This window comes from Hyperolius riggenbachi, chromosome 2 (genome assembly GCF_040937935.1).
Source record: "Hyperolius riggenbachi isolate aHypRig1 chromosome 2, aHypRig1.pri, whole genome shotgun sequence".
Classification (NCBI taxonomy): Eukaryota; Metazoa; Chordata; class Amphibia; order Anura; family Hyperoliidae; genus Hyperolius; species Hyperolius riggenbachi.
Window position 1 is genome coordinate 447,801,782 of NC_090647.1, and position 26,710 is coordinate 447,828,491.

A 26,710-nucleotide genomic window follows, 5' to 3' on the forward strand; every position below is an offset into this window, starting at 1 on the left:
AGGGAGTTGTTGGTAAGCCGCTGCAGAAGTGGTACTGGACCACTAATAAGATCCTCAGTACGCCCTTCTTTGGATCTGTTATGTCCGAGCCACGGTATACCCTCATCATGAAGTATTTGCACTTCGGAAACAACGAGGAGTTTGATGAGGCCACCCATCCCGCACCCAAGCTGAAAAAAATTTGGGACATATACCAGATGATTGTTGCGAACTTCAAGGCTGTGTATGTTCCAGATCGCGACATCACGGTTGACGAAAGCCTCATGGCATATAAGGGGAGACTGAGCTGGGTGCAATTTATTGCCTCAAAAAGGGCACGCTTTGGGGTGAAGTCGTATATGCTCTGTGAGGCCAACTCCGGGTACATCTGGAACTCTGTAATTTACACGGGCAAAGGCACCAAATTTGCCCCTCAGTTCAGCCAGTTTGGGTGTGCCACCTCCTCTGTCCTAACCCTAATTGAGCCATTGCTGGATCAGGGGTACTGCCTGACGACAGACAATTTCTACAGCTCCCCTGAACTTTTTGATTACCTGGTCCAGCATAAAACCGATGCCTATGGTACCTTGAGGGCTAACCGTCGGAATCTGCCGCCGGCCTTTTCTGCCAGGAAGCTGAAAAAGGGGGAGGTCGTTGCCTGGCAGAAAGGCAAAATGATGGCTCTAAGGTGGAAGGACAAACGTGATGTCTGTGTCCTCAGCACTATTCATAATGCCGAGACTGTCCGCACCACCAACAGGAGTAAACAGGAGGTGGATAAACCCAAAGCCATACTGGATTATAACAACACTATGGGGGGTGTGGACAGGGCTGATGGAGCCATGACTTTCTATCCGGCTGTCCGCAAGCAGCAGCGGAAATATTATAAAAAAAATTTCCGCCACTTACTTGAGCAGTGCTTGTGGAATGGCTATGTGCTCTACAAGAAAAGCTGTGTAAGGCCTGTACCCCACCATGACTTTGTCTGGCAGCTGACGGAAGCAATCTGCACGAAGTACCCCGCACCAGAGTCAACATCTAGACCGGGGCGCAGGGCATCATATGTCGTGAATCCGGCACGGCTTTCAGGGAGACACTTTGTGGAGTACTTGCCACCGACCCCACAGAAAGCAAACCCTACAAGAAGGTGCGTTGTTTGCTGCAATAAGAAGGACAAGGATGGCAAAAAGATGCGGAAGGAGACCCGCACTTACTGCCCAGATTGTGACGTGCCACTTTGCGCATTACCATGCTTCAAGATCTACCACACTAAAGAAGTGTTCTAAGGTACACTTGTAGCCTGTATAATTTTGTTTCTGCCTTCATTTATTTATTTCTGCATTGATTTATTTATTTCTGCATTTTCTTTATATTTCTGCATTGAGGAAAAATGCAAGGTATTTCAGTTAGTTATTCATAAATTTTATTTTATTTTTGACAAGAATTAGTGTTTGACACTTTTATTATACTCAGAATGTATACTAAACTCTTGCTTGGCTCATTTTGGTAAGTTACAGGAAAAAAGGTGCTGAAAATTAAATGTACCGCTTTTTGCACAGAAATCCTTGGGAATCAGAACGCCGAGGTGGTTAATAGGGGTCCCCTTCATCAGAACATAATATTGGCATTCATAACAAATATAATAGCGTGCTAACTTGCCTTGGACTTTTGTGATTGTGGTTAGTGGCGTGGCTTACCACCAAGCTTATGCACCCAGGATACTTAGAAAGGTGTGCCACACTAATCTATCTGAAGACTGTGCCCACTAATCTTGTCACCAATGTCACATGACTAGAGATGGTGATAGTTGGTCAACATTTGCATCTTAAGAAAGGATGGGGGGGAGGGGTTTCAGGCATTTATAAGATAACAACATGTATAATGTTCCCACAGGTTAGGGAGAGTTAACCACACAATGTTAATAAAGATTAACCTTTCTGGGACCGGCGCAGTACGAATCTACGTCCAGCAGGTGGTGCTACGGCCCTGACTGGATGTAGATTCTATGTCGCAGTAAATCACGCTTCCCACCGCTACAACTGACCTCGCCGCAATTTGCTCACTATGGCAGAGCTCTCTGAGCTGGTCAGGAGCCATTTTCATTGGCTCCTGGGCCTGTCATCACTTTAAGCCAATCTCATTGGCTTACATTGATTGACAGGGTCAGGAGCCAATGAAAGTGGCTCCTGACCGGCGCACAGCGCTGTGCCGTCATAGCTACAGCAGAGAGAGGAGCCTGTGGCGAGGACAGAACGGCATGATCGGCGGGAGCGATGGATTACTGCAGCGATTTGTCAGTAAGCGCAGTTGTACAGTACCAGCAGTCTCTGGTCCTTAAAGAGAATCTGTATTGTTAAAATCGCACAAAAGTAAACATACCAGTGCGTTAGGGGACATCTACTATTACCCTCTGTCACAATTTCGCCGCTCCCCGCCGTATTAAAAGTGGTTAAAAACAGTTTTAAAATGTTTGTTTATAAACAAACAAAATGGCCACCAAAACAGGAAGTAGGTTGATGTACAGTATGTCCACACATACAAAATACATCCATACACAAGCAGGCTGTATACACCCTTCCTTTTGAATCTCAAGAGATCATTTGTGTGTTTCTTTCCCCCTTCAGCTCTTCATGCAAACAGCTTTGCCCTTGTCTGAATTTCCTCAGTATGTGAAAGCCCAGCCAGCTCAGAGGACACTTTATCCAGCTTGTAAAAGATAGGAGAGCAGAGAGAAGCTGCACTAATCTAAATATCACACAGGCAGTGTGCAGAGAGGGGCCTGAAAGGGGGAGTTCATAGCAGAAACACAACACTGAAGAACTTGGCAGCCTTCCAGACACTGGCCGACAAGTCTGACAGGGAAAAGATACATTGATTTATTACAGAGGCTGTGATAGCAGAAAGTGCTGCAGTAAGCCAGAACACATTAGAATAGCTTTTGGAACTTGTAGGATGATAAAAAACAGGATGCAATTTTTGTTACGGAGTCTCTTTAAGGGAGCAGAGACTGCTGCTACAGTAGGGGTTCATTAGGCTCAAGTATAGAAAAAAAAATAAACAAAACAGCAGATGGGTAACCAAGGCTACAAAAAAGGGCAACATTACTATTAAATTTCCTTACAGCAGGCTCATGTATGTTTTAATGACATGTTACTCCTTAGGACAAAAAAATCTCTGAAGCTTTCACACATATAATATTTATTCGACACTTTGTGGAGTGCCGTTTAAACTGTAGAAAGTGAGTTACTAGACAGGCAGTGCTCTTTAAGGCTTAGCTGTCCAATGAAAACCATACAGGCAAACAAAGAAATCACCAAATGTGCTAAGAGTCTGGCTTATTAACTTTTTATACGTGCCTAAATAAACAAGTTAGATCATTATTTTGTTTCGACAAATGGATATAGTGATATTTTTACAAGCTTTGATTTGTGCTAAACTTAAGGTTACTTTCAGATTTTTTGTTCTTTTGCCTCTCAGACCCGATGACATAGTGATTACAAAATCCACAAACAGGATGATATTATCTGTACATCAAAGATGCTGTTTATCAGATGTGGTTGTTCAAAGAGTTTTGGTGGAGTTTTTCCACATGTGCTAAAGGAAAACAAGCCGATTTTAGTACATTTTGATAATGTTCACCAAAAGCCCCACTAAAGCAATAAGTATTGGATGACCCCGATCCTCTATCATCCCACATCAAAATAAGGTGGGTCTACTAGAGACCACCAGATATGGAGCATGAGGTAACTGTTGGGTACCAGTAACTTTACAGAATTATGAATGATCTGCATGGAAGGCCTGGCTGTTGATTTCAATTAGGATGCAATGTTTAATTAAAATATGTTTATTGCTAACATCACTTAAAACCAACACCAGGATTCAATATACGGTAAATATATATCTGGTTACTGATTCCATGTGATTACTTTAATGGAAAACCTTTACAGGCCATACAGTAAAGAAATACATGGTACCCGTCGACTCACATTGATGGGTTAGAGAAATTAGAGATCGAGTTGCCACAGGTGTGGGGACTACAACTAAAATTTCAAAAAATCTATACATTTGCTGAATTACACTTTGGTTTATCAACTGTTTACCATTAACACCTGGACATCAAGGCATTCCATGGGGCATCGATAGCATTCTCAGGACGTAGGGCTAAAGTGTGTGAGTACAAAACAAGAAATGACTACTCCACTCAGGAAGCTCAAATTGTGGATGATAAAGTTATCAAGACCAAACTTTTCAAATTTATTTCGGGGCTGACAGCCTTATCCCCTCCACCCACCCACTGCAACAATAATGCTGGTGAAGATCTGAAAGTCATGCCTGCCACAGGTTGTGATTTGTCTATGCGTCTAACTGGTCCTTGGTAAATGCCGCTGAATGCATAGCCAATGTAGGGACAGCAGACAGCATCATGCACCGGCCACCTTGCTGAAGTGGTTTGAGAAGATAATGTAATCACTTCCTCAAACTTGGCATTGGATTTAAGCTTCCCAATGAAGACAAAAGTGATGTGTCTAACTATGTGAATGCTGTTCTGTTACCATTTTTTTTCTGGCAGTAGGATTTATGCTGTAAAGAATCTTTTAGAGCAAAGAAGACATGTAGAGTCTCCTACCACATGAAGAAGTATGGCATAAAATCCTTGTTACTTTATTGTCCACAATTTTAGTTCACTGAATGGAGAAGTCAACAAATCTTGCTTTGTATTATCATACATGAAATTCTACATCCTGAGGAAGTAGGTAATGTCTTGTGAAATGCGTTAGAGGTGTAACATTTATAAACTACAACTACTTCTGTGACTGAGCACCTTTCTATGCAATCCACTGGCTAACTCCACAGATTTTGGCAGGATGGAAGTCAGTTCCTTCATTAGTTGGTGTAATATCCACACCTGTGACACCGAGGTCTGAATCTGTCTCCAACCCATCAGTGTGGGTCAATGGACATCATATATATCTTTACTGGTAGGCCTATAAAGGTTGTCGAATTAAACATATTGAACTAGTAAAAATGTTTTGTTAGTGATGTTTACAATAAACATATTTCAATGAACACTGTATCCTAGTGGAATGAACAAGTTGACCTTTACTACAGATCATCTTTCTGGACAAGATGCAGAACATCTTGAATTGGGCATACTCTATGGTCTAAACTGATTTTATGTGTATTTCACGTTCCTCTGAGGAAGCATCTTCTCACCGTGAAACGCGTTAGGCCATTCTGCTTATCATACCTGCATATTGTTTCACATCTTGTTCAGAAAAAAATGAAGAATATGCAAGAATAAAGTTATACCTATTTAAACAATTATTTACTTTCTTGGCTTCTAAAGTATAAATACCAGTTTGTGAACTTTCAAACTCTACCCTACCTTCACCCTACTTTTAACTTAAGAGTAAAACGTGAACTTTTTTTTTTAGACCATAAGTCTGGTAGTTGTTAAAACTTCTGCCTTTGTGACACCTAGAATAATGGAGTTAGGGATAATCAACAGAGGGACTCACCACCATATTTTGCAGCTTTAGCGGCTGCTGCTGCCTGAGCGCCAACTCCTGTGCAGAGAAGAGCGAGAAAGAAATGATTAGTCCTGGCAAGGCTTGTGGCCATCAGTGCACCACCTGTTCCTTATTACATCACTCAGCACATTTGCAGCGGGATGCTGCCACAACAGGATGAAGCTCAGCATAGGAAATTGGTGCACGTGTAAAAGAACACATTAGGAATCACATGGGTCACCATTATGACACCAAGCCAGGATGGACACAATGATAAATGGAAGTTCTAGCCAGTCCACAAATACAGTAAGCATGTTTTGCCTTTGTCTTAGGTTGTGAGCCTGCAGCCCCCTCCGCTCCCCTCTCTCACTGGGATGTATATACTTCCCTGAATTAGCTGCTCCGCATAAGCCCCATGCAATATTCAAAACAGATGCTATATGTTTACTTTATTTGCATGCATAAAAAACCTGTTAGTGAGCCTCCCAAAATGATATATATAACTGGGAATTAACTTGGGAGTACTTACTATGGTAACTAGAGGTTAAACAAAAACAGAATAATGTCAGGAAATACGCTGTATTTTGTTACAGTCAGATCATTCCTGGTGTGTCAGAAGCATTTGGTAAATGTATTTTTCTCATAGAATGTCATGTAACGTGATACATACCAGTACCTGTTGGATACCCAGCTTTGCCACCAGCTCCCACTCCACCGGCTCCATAACCTATGATATCACATAATCATTTAGCTGGTGAGATGGAGTTACACAACTCAGGCATAAAACATCACATAACAGCAAATAAATCACTTTGCTAGATCCGTCCCTTTGTGCCAGCTGCAAGCTTTGCTTTCTAGTATCGCACTAATAGCTGTTTATTGCTATTAGATATCCAAGGAATGATACACATTTTTTATTAGAGAGGCTTTTTCTTCAAAGGAAAAAAGTTTTTTTGCTTTAATATGCATCTTTAAAGATAGCACAATCTAGTAAAGGTGTCTATACATCTAGCAATGTATGGGCAGATCCACCAAGAGATAGATCTCTCTCTATGATTGAATCTTATTGGAGAGAGAGGTCTGTTGCCTGCCCATACATCGCAGGCTGACCTCTGATAGATTTCATTGTGAAATCTATCAGTACTCGGCCTCGTGGCACTGCTAATTCTGCCCCCTACCCCGGCTCCTGTGCATGGTATATCTCACCACTGTAAATCGGTCGGAACACCAATTGAGCATGCTTGTGGCACAGATTTTCATTCGTTACAATAAAACTATTAAAGAGAACCCGAGGTGGGTTTGAAGAATGTTATCTGCATACAGAGGCTGGATCTGCCTATACAGCCCAGATCTGTTGCTATCCCAAACCCCCCTAAGGTCCCCCTGCACTCTGCAATCCCTCATAAATCACAGCCACGCTGCTGACAAACAGCTTGTCAGAGCTGGCTGTGTTTATCTCTATAGTGTCAGTCTGCTGCTCTCCCTGCCTCCTGCAGAACTCCGGTCCCCGCCTGCATCCCTTCCCTCCCTGCTGATTGGAGGGAAGGGATGGGGGCAGGGACCGGAGCTATGCAGGAGGTGGGGGAGCAGCTGAGACTGACACTACAGATGTAAACACAGCCTCGCAGCACGGCTGTGATTTATGGGGGATTGCAGAGTGCAGGGGGGCCTTAGGGGGGTTTGGGATAGCAACAGAGGCTGGGCTGTATAGACAGATCCAGCCTCTGTATGCAGATAACATTCTTCAAACCCACCTCGTGTTCTCTTTAAATCAGATGGTCAATCGGTCCGCAAAATCACTAGACAAATGATGCTAGCTAGATAAAAGTCAACTTAAGTGCTGTGGAAGTTCAGTTCAATCAACTTGCTCAAAAATATTGATCGCTGATTGTAAATTAATTGATCACAGAACTATGCATGGAATCAATGTATGGTTGATTCCATAGTAATTATTAATAAAACAGGAGTAAAGTGTAGGCAAGATAGATGTGTACAGTATATGCCCATGCTTACAAGTTCAACCAATAGGAATAAAGTGAGCGGTCTGAAAAGCCCATCAGATACTTGTACAATCAAAGAAAGCTTTCCAACCGGACCAACACAGCTTCTTTTGATTCTGCACTTGATGTCAATCACTTGTGATCAATAAAACTGATAAATGTACAATGGATTTGTGGTTGGTTTTGTATGCTCAATTTGACTAGTGATAAGTCAATGAAAAGTAAAAGATAAGCCTTTGACAGCAGTCTGTTTTGCCTTAAAAGGAACCTAAACCGAGAGGCATATAGATGTTTCCTTGTAAACAATATAATTTGCTTGGCAGTCCTGCTGATCTCTTTGGCTACAGTAGTGTCTAAATCACACACCTGAAACAAACATGCAGCTAATCCAGCCTGACTTCAGTCAGAGCACCTGATCTGCATGCTTGTGCCGACTCTATGGCTAAAAGTATTAGAGACACAGGATCAGCTGGAGAGTCAGGCAACTCGTATTATTTTGAAAGGAAAAATCCATATACTTCTTAGTTTAGGTTCCCTTTGAAGCGGATCTGAACTCAGAACTTCCTCTCTCCTCTAAAATATAAGCAACAGCATAATAACTGTTAAAGAAACACATCTCTTTGTTACAGCTTACAGAATTCCTGCAATAAAACTGCAGTGTGTGCACTTCCTGCTTTCATGGAAGCAGACGTAGGGTTAACATCCTGTGTTTACAAATTAGCCAGCTGACACAACTGAGAAATCAGCCCGTTTAGTAAGCTAAAGTGGAGAGAGGTCAACGAAGGTGGAAGGTGGCCCCCTTGAAACACACTGGGCCCCAAGCACCTGTCTAGTTTGCTTGGTGCATAATCCTGCTCTGCTTTATACAGAAAGAAATCTATATTTTACATTTCTTAATCCTCTATTTATGCAGCTTAACTTTACTGTTAGCTCTGCTTTGTAGAGACATTCATAGCATGCAACAGCCATTTTATCACACTCTGAAAAAGTAAATCTTGCTAATGAATTACACATTTCTAAGCTTTGTTCTTAACCTTTTCATTCCAACAAGCAGTAAAAAGCATCCTGTATTGTTTAGCTGTACAGAAAGCAGTTGTTGGCTGCCTTTGTAGCCTGAGAGCAGGCAAATGTACTGATTCTTAGCATGTGAAAACACTCATTACTGATTCTAATTACAGCACCTTAAAGGAAACCTCATCTGATAGGAAGGTGAAGGTTGCCATCTTTACTCCTTATTTAAAAAAATCATCCTGGTTGCCTGGCTCTAATGCTTATCCTTGGCTTCAGTAGTTTCTGAGTCACACACCTGCCACTATTATGCAGCCCTGTAGTGAGAATACTGAGGCTACTTGCACACTGCGGCATTGCGTTGCACATCCTTATAAAGAAGAATCACAACCTAGCGGAAAATTTGCATTATGCATTACCTTTGCGATGCAACATATACAGTGAAGCATACAGTACATCAAAAGGTATTCTTCACTGCAACTGTCAAGATGCATGTCATCCAGTAATGCACAGCATGCCTCATGTTATTCCAATCTCGCCACAACGCACTGTTAATGCGCCAATTTGAGTGTACCATTATAAAACAGCATCCAGAGGCTTCCCTCTAAAGTAGTGAGCACCTAACTTTTTTTTCTTTTTGCTTCAGGGCATATTCACAGTGGGACGTTGCGTTGTAAGGTGACGTTAAAGTAGCAACGGTGGTACGCACATTAACGCTGCGTTCACGTGGCATACAGTGGATACAGTGAAGCATACAGGCAATGAAAAGTATGCCTCTCTGCATCTGTTAACGTCTGCGTTAAGAGGAAACACACTGCAAGCAGAGAGTTACCATAACGCAACATTTACATTGTGATGTTAACGTCGCACTGTGAATGTCGCATAGGGTTAACACTACAGTGAGCTAACCTGCATTATAATATGACTTTATAACGCAGGACAATAACGTCCCACAGTGAATGCGCCCTCAGACTGGAACTTAAAGGACAGCTATTGTGAAAAAAAAAATAAACTTGAAATCATAAATCATAAATATGTGTATGCATACATATAAGATATACATATGTCTAAGAGAAACGTGCATTATAAATTACTTTTATGTTACCTCACAGTCATCTGTATTAAGAAGTAAAAATCTGACAGCTTTAACAGGTTTTGGATTAGCCTGTCTCCTCATGGGAAAGTCTCAGAATTTCCTTAATCTTTCCAAGAGCAAAATGCCAGCTTGGCTCCCTACTTGCAGCACAGTATTCTGACAGTTGGACTGTGCCACTGCCATTCAGAGGGTGCTTTTGAAAACTAAGGAATTCCTGAGACTCTCCTATGAAAAAAATGGACTGGTCCAAAACCTGCCAGAGCTGCAAAATGTTACTTACTGCTGTAAGTGACAACAGAATAGGAAAGAAGACATTTATAGTGCATTTTACTCTGTGGGAAATGTACATACTATATCTATGTATTTTAAATTTTACAAGTTTTCATTATTGTGGTCCTTTAAGTGTAAATACACTAACACTTTACAAAATTATTAAGGATTAACAGAGCAAGGAAGTCAGCAATGGTGCCCTTCATATTTCTCTCACTTCACATTTGCTGTAAACAGCCTGACAGTGTTTTAGCAGGAAATACACGTGTAATATATACATTTGTCAGAGCCTTCAGCATTTGCTATTTCTCAAGGGTGTAACATTAGGAAGCTCATTCATCATAGTAGTATTGGACTCGGCCTATACCTTTGTTATCTCCCTAATTGTTGCAATGCCATCGTAGCTTACAAATCCTACTTATACCTGTCAGAATGAAACCTAATCTGGTCCGAATTGTAAGGAGCCATTCTATCATACATACATATGTGGTATCTTATGCACACGCCTTTGGTGTTAGAGTGCTCCATACAGAGCCAAACTCTCCAGCTCCTGGGTCAGACCTCTCATCTCTCAGCTTGGAGAATGGGGGAGATTAGAATGCTATTAATGTCAGCCACACTCATTACGTGTCACAGCCAGTTATAAATGACTTTCATATTGGCCAGACACACTCTAAGATTCTCGTCTCTTACATATTTTGAAACGTGGCTGCCTATGCTTTCATAGAAACACATTTTACGCACAAAAAGGAGCCGTTGATGCCAGGAAATATGCTGCAATAACAATAAGAGAACATGTTTATTTATTCTTGCTCTCACACAGGCCACAGCCCGAGCCTGCACAATGTTTCCTCCTCATTAGCGGCAAAGGAAGAACAGCATGATTTGATACACTGACATAACGTTTTCTTTCCAAGTGGCTTTTCTGGCCATTAAGTTTTCCAAGCTGAATACATTTGAGAAGCTTTTGTACACTCTATAGTGTCCTGAGGAGGAGAAGAGAGTATTATGGTATACATACCTCCAGGTATCCCCGATGTGTAAGGAACCCCGTAGCCTCCTGACAATAATAATAATAATAGAGAAAAAGGTTACATTTATGAGAGAACCACTCATATATGCAGAGCTAAATTAACTGTGTAATAGCAACCAGTGCCACTGCCACAGGACAGGGAGGATAGAAGTCATGCTTCAATGGAGGTCATGCAAAGTTTTCAAAGGAAGAAGATGAATTTAGGCTGTGTGTACACAAGCCTTTGTTTTTTGCTGTTGACATATGTTTTTGAGGCATTTCACAAAGTCTTAAGGGCAGTGTCTCAATTTTTAATTGTAACGTGGGGTCATGCATTGTTGAATTTTTGGACATGCACATCTTCTGATTGTAAATTTCCATGCTTCCTTGAGACACTTAGCGTATTCTGTGGTGTCTTAAAGTGAACCCAAACAGAATTTCTGGGGAAAATTTGTGTGACCCTCTCAGGCTACAATTAGAAAAATCAAGTGTTGGTTGTAATAAATATGAGCCCTCCCCATTCCAGTATTGCTTCTATACAACCCTCCAAATTTCTGCACTTTCTACTTGAGTGTAGAGCGTTCCCACTCCACCTCCAACATAATTTACGCTGTTGAGAGACCAGTAATTGGGCTCAAGGACAGTCACATGGGAAACCCAACCTGTTTCAAAATGTGCATAGTTGAGGGTTCTGGAGTGGTAATAAAGGAGCATGAGCCAGGGAGGAGTATCGGTCACAACCAACACCTCATGGGGCCAGCTGTTAACCGAGAGTATGATAGCAGTGTGTAAATTATAATTTGTTTCAAAGTCAACCTGTTTCAGAAATGTGATTAGTAGGTTAAAAGCATGTCTAGATGTAATGAGTGTTAATGGATATACCGGCTTTTTGTTTCCTTTTATGTTATTGATAACTTGTGAATTCTCTGTCTTTTGTATCTGATCACAGAAAGTGTGTCTCTACATTAACTTTCCTGTTTGTGATAATGACTGTTAGTACCCCTGGAATAATTGTCTAACTGCAATTTTTACAGTGTTTGAAAATAAAACAAGGATTATGCCTGGTTGCTTGGGGCTGCAAGATCTACTTGTATTAGGTTGTATTAGGTATTACAGTTGTATTAGGTTACGTGAAGAGCTAATGTAATGTTATTTTAACAGAGAAATATGGTATGTAAAATGATGAGCAACAACGAATAAAACGTTGGAGATACCTGTATTTGCTAAAAAGTGTATTTAAAAAATACTGGTGTTCACTGACTACATAAGAACAATTGTTCATTCAGTCAGACTTTGTTTTCATACAGTAAACTGAGAAAATCCATCGCTGACAGGAATGGTGACTAGTTTACCAGAATAGTGAGTGTGGTGTACTGGTCACATTGTCAATATTGTCAATAAAGATTCTGTTGTTCAAAAACCATTGACACACTTCTGTGATAGCAGTCAATTGCATGCAACAAGACAGAGAAGTGAAAAAAAGCAGCGATATCCTGTTAGGACATGGAAGGGTTATTATATCTTATGACATTTTTTTCAATACCAGGGCATTTTTATGGCAGGGGTTTTGAAGGTAACAGATATAATAAAAATGGTGGTAGAGTGAAACATTATCACTATGCAGGAGTCAGTGTAAAGCCATGAGTCAAGCTGCCACAGCATTACAGTTACCCCCACATAGTAGTAATATAGGTGCCACCATGTCCCCACTCAGACCAATCCAACAGCAAAGCAATGGAAGCTCTTGGGCATCTCCTTTGAAGTCCAGGAAGCAATGTAAACTAACAGATGCAAACCACAAGCAGAATCAATATGTGTTCAAAAGCAGTATTTGCCAATGAGAATCTGAGCACAAAAAAAACAACAACAATGGATGCAAGGGAGGAAAAGAATGCAAAAACCACTAGGCATCAAGCAGTAGGCAACATTCCTGCCACCAGACAGTGCGACTGAGAGATCCCCTGGCCTCAGGATGAGGGCTTAAGAAGAATTATCTGTACCAGGTCCCAATGACAGGTAAAACACAAGCACAGTATGCTAGACCAAAAATAAACACTTACGCCAAGGCAACAAGAGGTCAGTCTATTGACACTCATTATGCACATTAGTGGTTTAGTTTGCCATATCTGAAGGTGTGTATTGTCCTTAAAATGTCTGGGTAAGGCTGCTAAAACAACACTGTACACTGTACAGTTGTTCACAGTGTGCTGTGCAGTAATAATGCTAATACTGTATAGGCATCCACATTACAGATGCTTATTGTTTATGAAAGCTATAAGATGCCTACAGTACTCAGTCAACAATATATCCTTCACTATTCTGACAGGAGAGCTTGTTAAATACGGTACATCCAACCCTGATAAAGAATACAGATGAAGGCCCAGTGTTTTAGTGATCCCGTTATTGAACCTTGGAATGTACTACATATCCTGCATCAGATGTGTTGCTTGCATCATTTGGCATGTGTGAAATGTAGGATTTTCCTGTTATCGATGTGTGGGAATAAATTCCAATCTCTGGCATCCCAAAAGGAATGCTTGGAGGTGCTGAAGTTCTGTTTATTTTCTGTCCTTTTTACACCTGAATAGTTTCCTCTCACAGCTGTCAAAACAGTCCTGTAGAATGTACATCTTCACCATCACTCATAAAGAAATACCGGCCCTTCTCTTCAGGCAGAGGGATTCACTTAGTGAAAAGTAACGTCAGAGTATTTATGATAAGCAGGCCCTAGTCATGCATCAGCAGCCTTTCCTTATCCTTCCTCATGGAAACTGCCGGAATTTCAAATATGAATCACTGCTAATAACAACAGTCTTTAGCCAAGAAGAAAGGGGCAGTAACCTGTAAAGCAAAATGTAAAGTGTATCCTTGGCCTGTTTAAAATCTGTGCAATCAGGTTGGTTTATATAATTTATATAGTTTCAATGTCCCTGTAATTGTCAGCACAATATCCAAACCTACAGGTAAAATACTAAAAATTGCTTCAAAAATAAAGTGTTTTACATGGTATTCAAGGGGTACCAGTCTGTGTTAAATCCAGACGGGGCGTGGCATAGCTAGAGATTATGGGGCCCCATAGCAAAAATGGAATGGGGCCCGCATATGTAGGCACTCGTAAGCAATGCCACCTGCCCCTACCCTATGGATATGAGATAATTGGGTAATTTACATTCATGCAATCAACACTGCACATAGTTAATGGGCACTGAGACAAAGTCAGAGGGTGGAGAAACACAAGAAAGTTAATGGTGAATACATTAACTATCTCCTGGGCCCCCTATACTCCAGGGCCCCATAGCAGCTGCTGTGGCTGCTATGACTATTGCTACCCCCCTGCCGGTGGTGCTGATGCAAAACTCAATTTCAGGAGTTCTGCCACAGACCAGATAATACATTGGCTGCGCCTAGTGGTTGACAATCAGTGTTGTAACACTAAGTGGTGTCCAGGCCCTTGCTCCCCGTAATCGCAGGTAGGCCCTGCGGGGAGCAGGGGTCTGGATTTCTTGCATCCTCCTCCTTTACCACGGTCCCCCTCCTGTGCTCCCCTGGCTGTGTCAGACCTACAGATCAGTGTGGCTGCAGAGATAGTAGGGACTTAATTCTTCCATGGTCAGGTCACTGCGGCACTTCCACTGCAGCCACTGGGTGTCACTGTCCTCTCTGGTCTCAGCCTACCTCTCAGTCTAGGTAGGAAGGCAGAAACCAGAGAGGACACCTAGTGGCTGCAGTGGGATTGCCAGAGAGTCCCAACAGTGGAAGAGGTAAGCTTCAACCATCACTGCCGCAGTGCTGATCTGAGGGTCTGACACAGCTAGGGGAGCACGGGTGGGGGCGCTGGTGGGGGAGGAGGAAGGAAGAAGTCTGAGTTCCTCCTCCCTGGGCATCAGGGAAGGGGGGCGGGTTCTGAGTGTAGTAAAAAGGATCCCTTACAAGCTTTGCATGGGGGCCCGTGATACATAGTTATGCCCCTGTTGACAGGGTCCACTGACTAGGCCACAAGGCCCAATGTTAATATGAGAAACAAAGAAGTAGTTACAGTAACTTGGGTAGGTATTGACCTGCTACAAGATTCCCAGTGGCTTAACTACTAAGCCAGGGGCCCCAGTGAAGATTTTTCAATGGGTCACCATCAGTATTGTACCTCCATTCAAATCACTTAAACATGTAGTCATCAGGATTATAGTATCAATTATGAGTGTAGCAGCTGCCGCAGCGCCCTAAGTGGGCCCTAGGGTCTAGGGGCCCAGATGCTGCTGCAACCTCTCCATCCTCAAGTGCTGCACCATTCATTTTTGTCATATTTCTCCCTCTGCAAGAGACCTGAGACTGAAGCAAAAGAGGAGGCCAAGAATGAGCAAAAAGTACAAAATCCAGATGTGAAAAGGTGGTAAACATTTAAACAAAAAGACTTGGAGCTGTAATTGTAGCCAAAGGTACTGTAATTCTAGTAAGCACCGACTCGGGAGAGCGAGTTCCTATTCAAGCAACACATGAATCATTTTTATAAATTCACTTTTTATGTCACAGTAAAAAAAATTGGCACTTACAAGTGTTAACTACATAACCTAAAATCCATTTTAACGTTGGACCGTAATACTGGAGTGACAGTCCAAGGGATGGAGGGAGGGGGGGGGGGGGGGGGGTATAGGAGGGGGGATACTTATTCAAGATTGAATAGCAATGCAACCCGGAGCAAGGAGGAGGGGTTTGCTAATGCAAGTACTGTACAGTACACAGAAAAGCAATGAAGTCCAAGGAGGGAGGATTTTAGCTATGGGTGGAGGCAGTCTTTTTAACATAAATAAAGGCCTGCCTTATAAACTGTATGGAAAATTCATTTTTATTTCAGTTAATAGCCATTCCTGGCTTTCTTTAACTGACAAACAAGCTCCGACCTCTTTTCTTAGAGCTATAGTTATCAGGTAGGATTTCTAGTGTTAAAGAGCAGCTGTGGTGAGAAGAATATGGAGGCTGCCATATTTATTTCCTTTTAAATGATACCAGTTGCCTGGCAGCCCTGCTGATCTATTTGGCTGCAGTAATGTCTGTATCACACATACCTGAAACAAGCATGCAGCTAATGTTGTCAGATCTGACAATGTCAGAAACCCCTGATATGCTACATGCTTGTTCAGGGTCTATGGCTAAAAGTATTAGAGGCAGAGGATAAGAAGGATAGTCGGGCAAGAGGCATTGTTTAAAAGGAAATAAATATGGCAGCCTCCATATCTCTCGCCAGGGCCTGATTTCTGAAAAGGCTACAAAGGCCTGGGCCTTGTGCAGCATCAGCCTATGGGAGCTCCTGGACATAAAAGAGGAGTTGTTACATAGGAGAGTGGAGGCTGAAAATGGGGAGCAACACATGTAAAAAGGGAAACTGGTGCCCAAGGGAGCTGTTCATGAAGAGAAGGGCTACACATGGAAGAGGGTGCTGCACATCAAAGGGAAGCCACAACATACTTGGCCCAGGGGCAGGAAAAATATACATCAGGCCTTGTCTCTCACTTTAGTTCTCCTTTAAAGAAAACCCAAGGTGGATCTTCGGGGGCAGATGGGACACAGAGGCATGTTTTCTGCCTAATGATATGCCTTTGTGTCCCCCAACCGCCGCCCCCCCCCCCCCCCCGCTATATCCCCCCCAAGTTTAGTGGCAAGATTTGTCGCTAACTCGGAGGTAAACAGAGGGGAGAGGAATTCCCTGTACAAATGCCCACCAGGGGCGTGCCTGCAGGGTTTCCTGAGCTGCCATTGGGCAGCTCTCTCTCCCTGGCCACACCTCCTACCACTCCCCGCCTCCCTGTATCTTACTTTTTTTTTTTCATTTTTTGAGCCCACCTCATGCTCTCTTTAACAGAAACCTCAACCCCAGACCAGATAAAGCATTTTTTTTTTGCTTAGAATTTGACCTAGAAGATCAGGCCTAATATCCCCTGACATAGGATAGCCCTGACATGTTTATTAACTGGAGAGGAAGATGCAAGTGCAATAAAGCGCTCTCATGAAGCAGTTCATTAATGCTGTTATGATTGTTAAGCAGGCAGAAGAGTCATTGTACATGTGTGTGCACATTGGTATGGCATTCTCATATCATTGATTAGCGGTCAGGAAATCAATCAGAATAGGTAGTTACCCAAGAAATGGACCATGTGTCTACCCATGATAACTAAGCCTAACACTAAGTTTCCTACTTCATTAGTAGTAATATTACTGTCACATCAACTTACATAGTTATGTCTAGTGCCTGAATAATCACAGACGATAATGCCCTAATGATGTTTGTATCATATACAAGTAACACCTGGGATTGCCGGAGACTTATCTGTAATCCTACACTGGAGGGTGTGTCCCTCTATTTTAGGCTTTTATTAATCTCAGACAGTGCCTTCTAGTAGGAGTAAGTATTCCTGTTGCCTGGTGACCCCCAGCTGTCTTCTGCTGTTAAGAACTGATGAAACAGTGCAGAAATGTAGAATCTCTACCCTTCTACTGCTTTCCATTTCCATTGTCCATCATTTCAGTGCCAAACACTACTGAGAAAGATTAAGCTTGTCTCAGAGGATTTATCACTGCAAATCGAATTGGCGAAGTGTTCCTTCAGACAATCCAGTATACATACCTGGCAATTTAGGAGCTTTAATAGGATATCCTAGAGGTACCCCAGGCTGTTGTCCACCATAACCACCAAAGCCTTGGAATAAAACAGAATATAGCCAATGCATGAAATGTTTATGGCACAGTTTAAAGGGAAATTAAAGGGAAATTCTATGTTCATCATAAAACTGACAGAAACCTAGATCTGGGCAGTGGAAATCTTTTTGTAATATAATGTTATCAATGATGTTCATTCCAATTCCTTGCAACCATGGCAACAATATTCTGCAGTACTGAGTATCCCCGAACTCTCACCTTGTTGCACAAGTAATCAGTGTCAGACTGGGAGCTGGAAAAGCTGAGTAAATCCCCTTGCTGGCCAAGCAGCAGTAGTCAGGTGTTGCTGCCATCAGTGAAGACTTGCTGCAGGTTTCTATTGGGAGTGACTGATAACACAGGGTTTCTGCTGCTTGGCCAGCAGGTGGATTTCCTCAGCTTTTCCACGTCCCAGTCCGACTCTGCAAGTACTTACCTGTATCTGCACTGAGCAGAAGCTATTGTTACTTAAATATAACAGTGGCACAAATCTAATGACTGGCAGCAAATGTTGACATTCCTATCTGCAAACTGATGTTAAAAACACTAAGGAATAAATGTTTTATATGCACATAAAACACAGAAAGCAAGCTGTAATAACATTTGCCATTAATCCTTGCAATAGACTGAATGGACTGCATTTAATCAGGATATTTCATCTTAGTTATAAGGGGGGCACACACAATACAATAAAATGATCCAATTTTACGCAATTTGATGAAAACGATCGGTTGTACAGAAAAATTGAAAGACCTTTTTTTTTAATTCATTTGAGAAATATAATTTCCACTTTTTTTATTCAATATAAGAAGATTGGGAATGGCGGATTTTTCTGATCAGTGGCCACACACCCTACAAGTTTTACATTTATTTTCAAGAACAACAATACATTTTTCTAGTTGACTGTAACATTTCAAAAATCTAACTAATGCATCACCCAAATTTGCTCAATTCTTTTCCCAATTATGAAAAAAAAAAGATTGAAAACTCTAAAAAAAAAGGGCCTATAAATCAAGAAACTGACAATCTCTATTCTACACCATTCACTTTCCAATCTTCTTTTATAGAGAAAAAATCTCAATCAATCAGATTTCTCAAACTAATTACAGTAATTTTTTTTTTTTGTACAACTGATGGTTTTTATCAAATAGCCGTAAAATTTGATCAATTTATCGTATCGTGTGTGGCTATCTTTAGATGTTTTAAATATTGGTATACTTAACTTCATACTCACATAAGGTGAAACCATATAAAGTTTTAACTCTTAAGTTTTTAACTCTTTTTTTTAAATAAAACCTTTGAATTTCCAGATGTTGCTGTTTACCCCTGATGCACTGATGACTGTTCTCTAATCACAAAACATTATGGAAAATACAGCATTGCTGAAACTCTTTCAACAATCTTACGCTTGTTTTTGACTAGGTCATTATATATAAAAAAAGACAGACCACAACAATCAAATAGAAGTGCAGTCATTGTGAATACTGTGTCTAATGCATTCATAAGAGTGAACTACATTCCAGTTCACAAGATAATGGATTTCTCATCATTTGCAGTCATTGTTCCTGTACATGATGATGATTCTGACTGCATCTTATTATGGCTCATTACATCATTGTATGGGGTCACAGGTTAGCACCAGTTATCATGCAGCTGAGGCTCATACTGGGATAGAACAGTAAGTGCAGTGAAAGGTAGTTTGAAAAAGAATAAAACAATATGGAGAGCCAAAACTGTAGAGGGCTTGGTTTCCTCTTCAGCTCCTTTTTCTGATATAAGCTTAGTCAACTATCTGTGTGGTGAGAGCTCCATCTCTCCCCTGGCCCTTTATCACTATTGGCTCTGGACTGAGGACAGGGTGCGGTGGAAGAAAGACAACATTCGCTTAACAGCCGCTTCCTCCTTCAAAAAATGTTAACTACTGCAAATATTGTCCAAATGCTGGCATGCAGATTTCAGAGGTTAGCTTCTGACATTGTCCTCTAGTTGCAGTAGTACAGCGTACACCGTACATCTACATGGGATAGATATTTGGGTGAATCAGGTGGTTTTGGTGCTTGGCACCAGGCGCAGAGCGCCTGAGCTGGGCACCGCTGTAGCACTAATGCTTTAGTGCATAACTCACGCAAGGGTAAATCGCCGAACCCCGATTTACTCCTCCCTCCAAGTTGCTACGACTCGGAGGGGGAATAGTATTTAAAGTCAATCGTTCCTGGAAAAAAAAGCCAGATATTTACCTAAGGAGAGGGAAGGCTCTGGGTCCTATAGAGCCTTCCCTCTCCTCTCCTGGCTCCCATTCCAGCCTGTAGCAATATTCAACCAAATTTGGTCAAATACTGCTGTTTCCGCAGCAAAAGGAGGCTTTGGAAGTCTTCAGAAGCCCAAGTGCGCCTAAAGACGGGCCTCACTATACTGCGCCTGTGCGAATGCCATCTCTTGCGCACTCACATGTGCACAGTATGGAGCCGCCTGTCTTCAGGTGGACTCAGATCCCGAAAACTTCCAAAGTCCCCCGTGGTGGGGGATCCAAACGGGACAGCCAGCGCTTGACGGAGGGGACCATTTGTTTCTTTGATCAGATTGAGTTAAAGTGGATTTGCGTTATTGAGATGATAGCAAGGTCTAAGTCTGAATGCTTCTGTAAAACTCAGAATACTGGAGTTCCCTTTTATATGCTACTTACAACAGGAATTTCCTCTGCATAGCACAAGGTTGTAGAATTACAATTTCAGAGTTTTTAATCGGAAATTAGCTTGCTGTGGCAGAAATTGGAAATCGGATGGTGGAAATTGGAATTCCGAGGAATATTGGATTACCGAGACTTGGAGGTTTTAGGCCAATTACAAGACTCTGAACCAATCAGCTAATCCATATTGCAAAATCGGAAATCAGAATACTATTTAATTTTTAGTCCAATTACAAGACTCGTCGGGAGTGTGACGTCAATCGGAGAATATGGAAGTGTACTGTAGTTGCCAATCGGAAATGTGGATTACACATAATAGCGTACATTCACTAAAAATAGCTGATTCTGCAAAACACCTTTTTTTCCCTTTACAATTGACTAACTTTATTGTCAAAAAACAAAACAAAAAAAAAACAATTCCGCAGAAATCAGAAAGCCAGAAGTCGGAATGTGAAATTCTGTCGGAATCCAAGATCGTCATTTCTGACCATCCCTAGATTTCTTTCCACTCTAGCAGTTCACTAATACAAATTATATCTTCTGGAAGTCTAAAAGGGTCTTAACAGAAGCTTGTATGGTGGGAAAATCATAATTCCAAAAAGAGTTAACATCTTGTGGAGCAATAAAACGCCAGAGGTCTGAACAACATCCTGTTGAGAAGTGTGATTTATTGAACCTAATTAATAGCCAGTTTTCATGTTTCATTTCATAAGCTAGATGACCATAAGCCTTCATATCAAATATCACTAATTTAAAAGATTCAGGAATAACCTTGGTTTTCATGGGAAAAAATAAAATTTCAATTAACCCTTGCTTCATAATTTCCTGCTGATTAATAATCTGCTGGTTTATAATTTATAATTTAGCAGCATACTAGCATTATGGGCGTGTTCGCTGGGCATCGTAACAGGGACAGTTTTTAGATTTTCACATGGCAATGCTGTACCATAATAACATCTAGGAACGTTACAGTATTTCAATCTTGTTTTTAGACTTCAGGTCCACTTTAACAGTGGCGTAGCTAAGGAGCTGTGGGCCCCGATGCGCGTTTTACAATGGGTCCCCCCAAGCACTCTATACATAACAATTGATAGGCGCACCAAAACCTGCCAATGGCAACTGCAGTGTGCAGAGGTGCAAGAAGGGGATTGGGAACAGTCTGTTAATGATTACCACTATTCAAAGTATCTATAGAAGTGATTATTATGAGAGTACAGGACCAATAGAGAGCTTATTCTGTAGTTGAAAAAGGGCCCTTCGGGGCCGCACTTTTAACTATTACAAGGTTTAATAACTGCTTTATAGTGCTTACATAATGCAGAGTATTTATCAAGACACACCTAAATCCTACTAACTAATCTATTGACTGGTAGCACATTTTTACACTCCCATCTGCTAGTTATATTGGAATGACTGCGTTTTATATGCACATAAAACAAGTAAGAGCGATGAACTAATGTATTGCCATATACTGTATACTGCCAATAAACAGAGCTGGTTTGTTTTTTTCTCAAACAAAAGTCATATTTTACTGCTTTGCGGTCAAGAAAAAATGCATCAAAAGACTTACCTGGTATCCCACCCAAAACTCCACTGCCAGCTGAAAGGGAAAACGAACAACACAAACAAATTAGTCAAAATTACAAGAATTTTCTTATACCTATTTTATATGTATGCAGGAAGTAGCTGGATCATTCACACATGTAAAGCTGTGTCTACAGGCAGGCGTGTAGAGAATACTGCAGTAACTTCCATGTCAGAATGCTGCCTCTGATGTCTCTCTAGCTAAGCAGGCCAGACTACTCTTTTCTGTGCCCCACTTTTCTGCATGAGAAGATTGCGTGGTTGTAAAGATCAAGGAAAGAGGAGAGAGAAGGGGGACAGCACTGCCTCTAGTTCTGGAGAGAAGAATAACAGAGCAGTGCATATGTTTGCAATAACGCATCTGTGCCGCTCCGTTGGTATAATTAGAAGTTAGCTAGTGCTTATTTCCTTCTTGCTAATAAGGACAAGCATATACAAAATGTTTCCTCCAGTTAATTGCAGTGGCCTCTAACAAAGCTAAATGCAAAGTATTTGTGTAGGACCTTTTCTAAGCAGTCTGTAGCACCAAGGGACCCAGGCACTTTTCCCTGACTGGAAACCATTAGGGTCCATTACACTTGTTGAAGGCTCCTTCTTATGCCTTCTAGCTCTCATGACAACAACAAAATTAGAGATCATGTTTGCTCCATGGAAAAGGAAAACACAGGCACTAAGAGGGGTCCAAGCCAGAAGGCTTTAGACTCTGCGTCAGCCTAGTGCTGGAGACATGGGCCCATATGCAATTCATTTTTTCACCTGTGTTTTCTCCTAGGAGATAATTTTTCATCTTTGATTTAAAATAACTTTCCAGCACTTTTCAACTAAAAAAGTACCAAAAAGTAGGTGAAACGTACTATCAAAATTATTTTAAGTATTTTCTTGCTTTCTGGTGGCTTAAAAGGCATTTTATTTACAAATATAAAAATATCACCGAGGAGAAAACTTAGGAGAAAAAGTGAATTGCATATGGCCCATTGTATTTTGCCCCTTCTCTCCTAGTCTAATGGTCTGTACCCCTTCCCCCTAAATATGCAGCCCCACCCCCGTCAGGTACAGCAGCTCCCCTCATTGCTGTAAAGAAATTTCCATCCAACATCCATCAGAGCTCCATGTGCCACAGCCCCACATTTACTGCAGTCAGCCACATGCAATAGCAGCTCACATTTCTGTGCATCTACTGCATCAGCCTCTTGTGTAGTCACTTTCCCACAAGCTGTATTCCCGCTACGCTATGAATTATGTACCCCATGTGACCCTGATTAGGGATCCCACTCCACCACCTGCTTTCTATGCTCCTGAATGTGTAGTTACAGGGCAAGAGAAATAAAAGTCTCTTTTTATCACGGGTATAACTACAAATCATGAGGCCCCCAGCAAAACTTTGACGGAGCCCCTCGATGTTCAAACCTTTACCCTTGTGACCCTCACAACCTGGGGTCCCATCTTGGGTAGGTCATAAAACGTGTGGCCATCATGATCTTCCCATCCATAACTGTAGCCACAAAAACACCTGATCTGAAATATTGACCCCTTTATCGGAAGTAGCAGTTGGGGCCCCCTTACAGCTCTTGGCCACTCTGTGGCTTGAGGGGCTGCTCACCTGTAGTCACCTTCCTGCTTTCTGTACTCCCAAACTGTAAAGCTGAAACCCTTCTAGCTATGGGGTCAATGATGGTCCCCATTCCCAGGCTTTGTTTTGAAAATTATGAGTATCTCTGAGTCTCACCTTGAGGTTTCTGCTTGACTCCAGCTCCAGTCGCTACTCCAGGAAGCACACCAACTCCCGGGTAACGCACACCTATGTTAAGAAATGATTAACAGCCAATCAAGTCACTGCATTATAGACACAGTGTACCACCACATTACAATTTAACAGTGTTACCAAACAGAATGGATTAAATTGACAAAGGAAACTCAGAATGTTCTATTGAATGCACATTTACAAAAAATAATTAACACCAGAAATAACATTATAAGAAATAATTATCAGTTAAGTATTTAGGGAATATTTTGTGAAAGAGTCATGCTGGCCTTTGCACTAATACTAAGAATGCATGCACAACATCCTTTTTTAATTGGCCAATGATTGCCCTATTTTACCACCTCCATGTATTTCGATGGCCAACAGATTTTGAATACTATGAATAGCTTGTGTAGGTAAGCGCTCATAGTACATGTGGGTGGAAAAAGTGGCTGGTGATTGCCCAATGAAAATTGGATGTGTATACCAGGCTTTGGGCCAGTCAGCTGTCAGGTGAGGTGGGAGGGGGAGCTGGTACTTGAACCCATAGTCAGATTCTCATACGACTGCTGGAACTCAGTGACCTGACCCAGTACTTCTGTGACAGTATGGCAGCCTAACTACCAAATAGGTACACATTGTTATCCACTACATGGTCTGTATCTTTAAAATAAAGCTAAGGAAAGGTTTATCTATGCTCATTGTTATGGTATGGTTATGCTAATGAGATCCATGGTTGAGGTGCATCTTATTGTTATAAAGCCCTGTACTATTACATAATTGCGTCCATCTGAAAATGGCGTAGGAAGAAAAATGGCACACCGTTCTGCCGATAAATGTATTATAAAATTCTATTTACCGTTTTAATGTAAATACATTAAAACGGTAAATACCGTTTTATGATACATTTATTGCAGAACGGGGGCCATGAAAAAATGCAGGGGGATACTAGTATAATCGGGGGGTTGGGGGAAAGAGGCAGCGGGACGCTGGAGGGCATAGGCATCGGGGGAGGATGTGTGCAGAAGCATACGTTACCTTGTCCCGGGCCGGCGATCACTCCTTCCCTCCGCTCCTTCACTTCCTAGTTAGTTTGCTGTAGTCCTGCATCCAGCCAATCATCCTGCAGAGACTGAAACCACATGGTGATTGGCCGGCTGCAGGACTACAGCAAACTAACTGAAGAAGTGAAGGAGCGGAGGGAAGGAGTGATCACCGGCACGGGACAAGGTAACGTATGCATATTGCACACATCCTTCCCCGATGCCTATGCCCTCCAGTGTCCGCTGCCTCTCTCCCCCTCTGTCCTCTGCATTTTTTAAGATTTATAACGCTATTTAGTGTTATAAGTGTAAGGCACACTGCCTGCGCCATTTTTTAACACTTATACTGATAAATAGCGTTATATAATTAAAGTCAATGCGGCGCCGTTTTCATCCCCCTGGCGCTGTGCGCCATTTTTAACTGTCACATACATAATTATCCATAAGCCAGGACATAGCACAGCCATGGCAGTAGACTGTGTCTGTCAGCCTCATGTTTGCTCACCTGATCCCGGCAGGACTCCGCCTCCAGGGAAGGCTCCGGGGATTCCAGCACCTGGAATGATCAGGAAAGCATTAATCATGTACAGGGGAATGGTAAATGGAGCAACTTTGCTGTACATAATAAGATGCCTGAAAAGACCACGCCTCTCTTAACTTGCACTAACAATATTTTTCTATACATCTTGGGGCCTTAGTTGTCAAAATCTCTCCACTGAAGTTCCCAACTCCAATCACAACCCATGTCAGGAACTTTCTTTGTCTACAGTTTTCAATAAATATAAAGAACCTACAACCAGATCATTCTGCTGGATTTCACCCAAAATTGGATTATCAATTTGGGGGAGACTTACAGTATACTCTTCACTGGTTACAGTTACCAGCATTAATTTTAAGTCATATCATTAGTAACCATATGTGACTAATACATTAGTGGACAAGATTATACAAAATAACAATTGAACACAGAAGGTATAATAAAAGTGATAATATAATACCAGTATTGATCCCACCTGGTAGTTTTCCTGGTTTTCCACCAGCTCCTCCTGGCTGGACACCAGTTTGGGGAATTACAGCACCTGAGAAATAACACAGAGTTATATGTTCATTGCTTTTTATTTGTTTATATACTGACAACATCTTCTACATGTATATACAAAGTGAATGCATACAGGTGCAATAACATTATTAATAGTCATATTATACAGGTGATCCTCAGGAGTTTGTTTGTAAGTTGAACTGTATGGTAAGTCGAGTCATGTCTTATACATATGGAAACGTGGTTAAATGATTTATTTTAAGACCGCTTTGGATTTGGACATATACTGTAGTATAAAGAATGTTTTCTGGTTGTTTTGAACATGCTTTTAATTTGCTTTCCACTTAACGACCGCCCACTGCACAGGGGCGGTCGGAAAGTGGAAGCCCTAAGGACCGCCGTACACACAGAGGCGGCGGTCCTTTTACGGGACTACTGTACTTACAACAGTTAATACAATATTGTAACATGTAACAAAAAATAAGTTATAAAAAAACAGTAATGTATATTTTGAACATGAAAATAATTTTGTTTGTATGCATAAAAAAATGTAAATGGAGTTGTTGGTAAGTAGGGCTTCTCTGTATATGAAACGTTACAAAAATAAAAACATCTCCCCCAAAGCACTCACAGATTTAAGGTTCCGTTCACACATTATCTGTTGTGTTGTGCATCCAGAAAAATAGGATCAAAACGCAATGATGATGGAAAGTCACATTGCACATTTTCAATGTGTTAAATACAGTGCAGCATACAGCCCATAGACTTCTTCTTGCACCGCACCCATTACCACGGGTATTGCCTGATTACACACTGCATGCATTGCATTATCCTTACAGAATGCATCGCACCGCCCCTCAAACATGGCAGTGTGAAAGTGGTATTAAAATACAATTGCATTACATTTTGATGCGATTATATTGTCTACTGCACTGCAACGCAACAGACCTAATGTGGAAGGAGCCTAAGGGAGACGGATAGATCCAACAAATAAAGATACAAAAGGCCAGGGCCGGCACTACCATAGAGGCAACAGGGGCAATTGCCCCAGGGCC

General features: G+C 41.6%; 1 protein-coding gene across 2 annotated transcripts in view; it reads right to left on the reverse strand.

Moving 5' to 3' along the window:
* ELN (elastin) overlaps positions 1–26,710 on the reverse strand; it is a 144,040-nt gene that overhangs the window by 48,088 nt on the left and 69,242 nt on the right. For both annotated transcript variants that reach the window (XM_068270037.1, XM_068270036.1), the window contains 8 exons: positions 25,630–25,695; positions 25,122–25,172; positions 23,559–23,630; positions 21,819–21,848; positions 17,492–17,563; positions 10,885–10,923; positions 6,160–6,216; positions 5,499–5,546 (listed from right to left, as the gene is read on the reverse strand). In XM_068270037.1, coding sequence (XP_068126138.1) covers positions 5,499–5,546; positions 6,160–6,216; positions 10,885–10,923; positions 17,492–17,563; positions 21,819–21,848; positions 23,559–23,630; positions 25,122–25,172; positions 25,630–25,695 — 435 coding nt within the window. The remainder of the gene's footprint in view (positions 1–5,498; positions 5,547–6,159; positions 6,217–10,884; positions 10,924–17,491; positions 17,564–21,818; positions 21,849–23,558; positions 23,631–25,121; positions 25,173–25,629; positions 25,696–26,710) is intronic.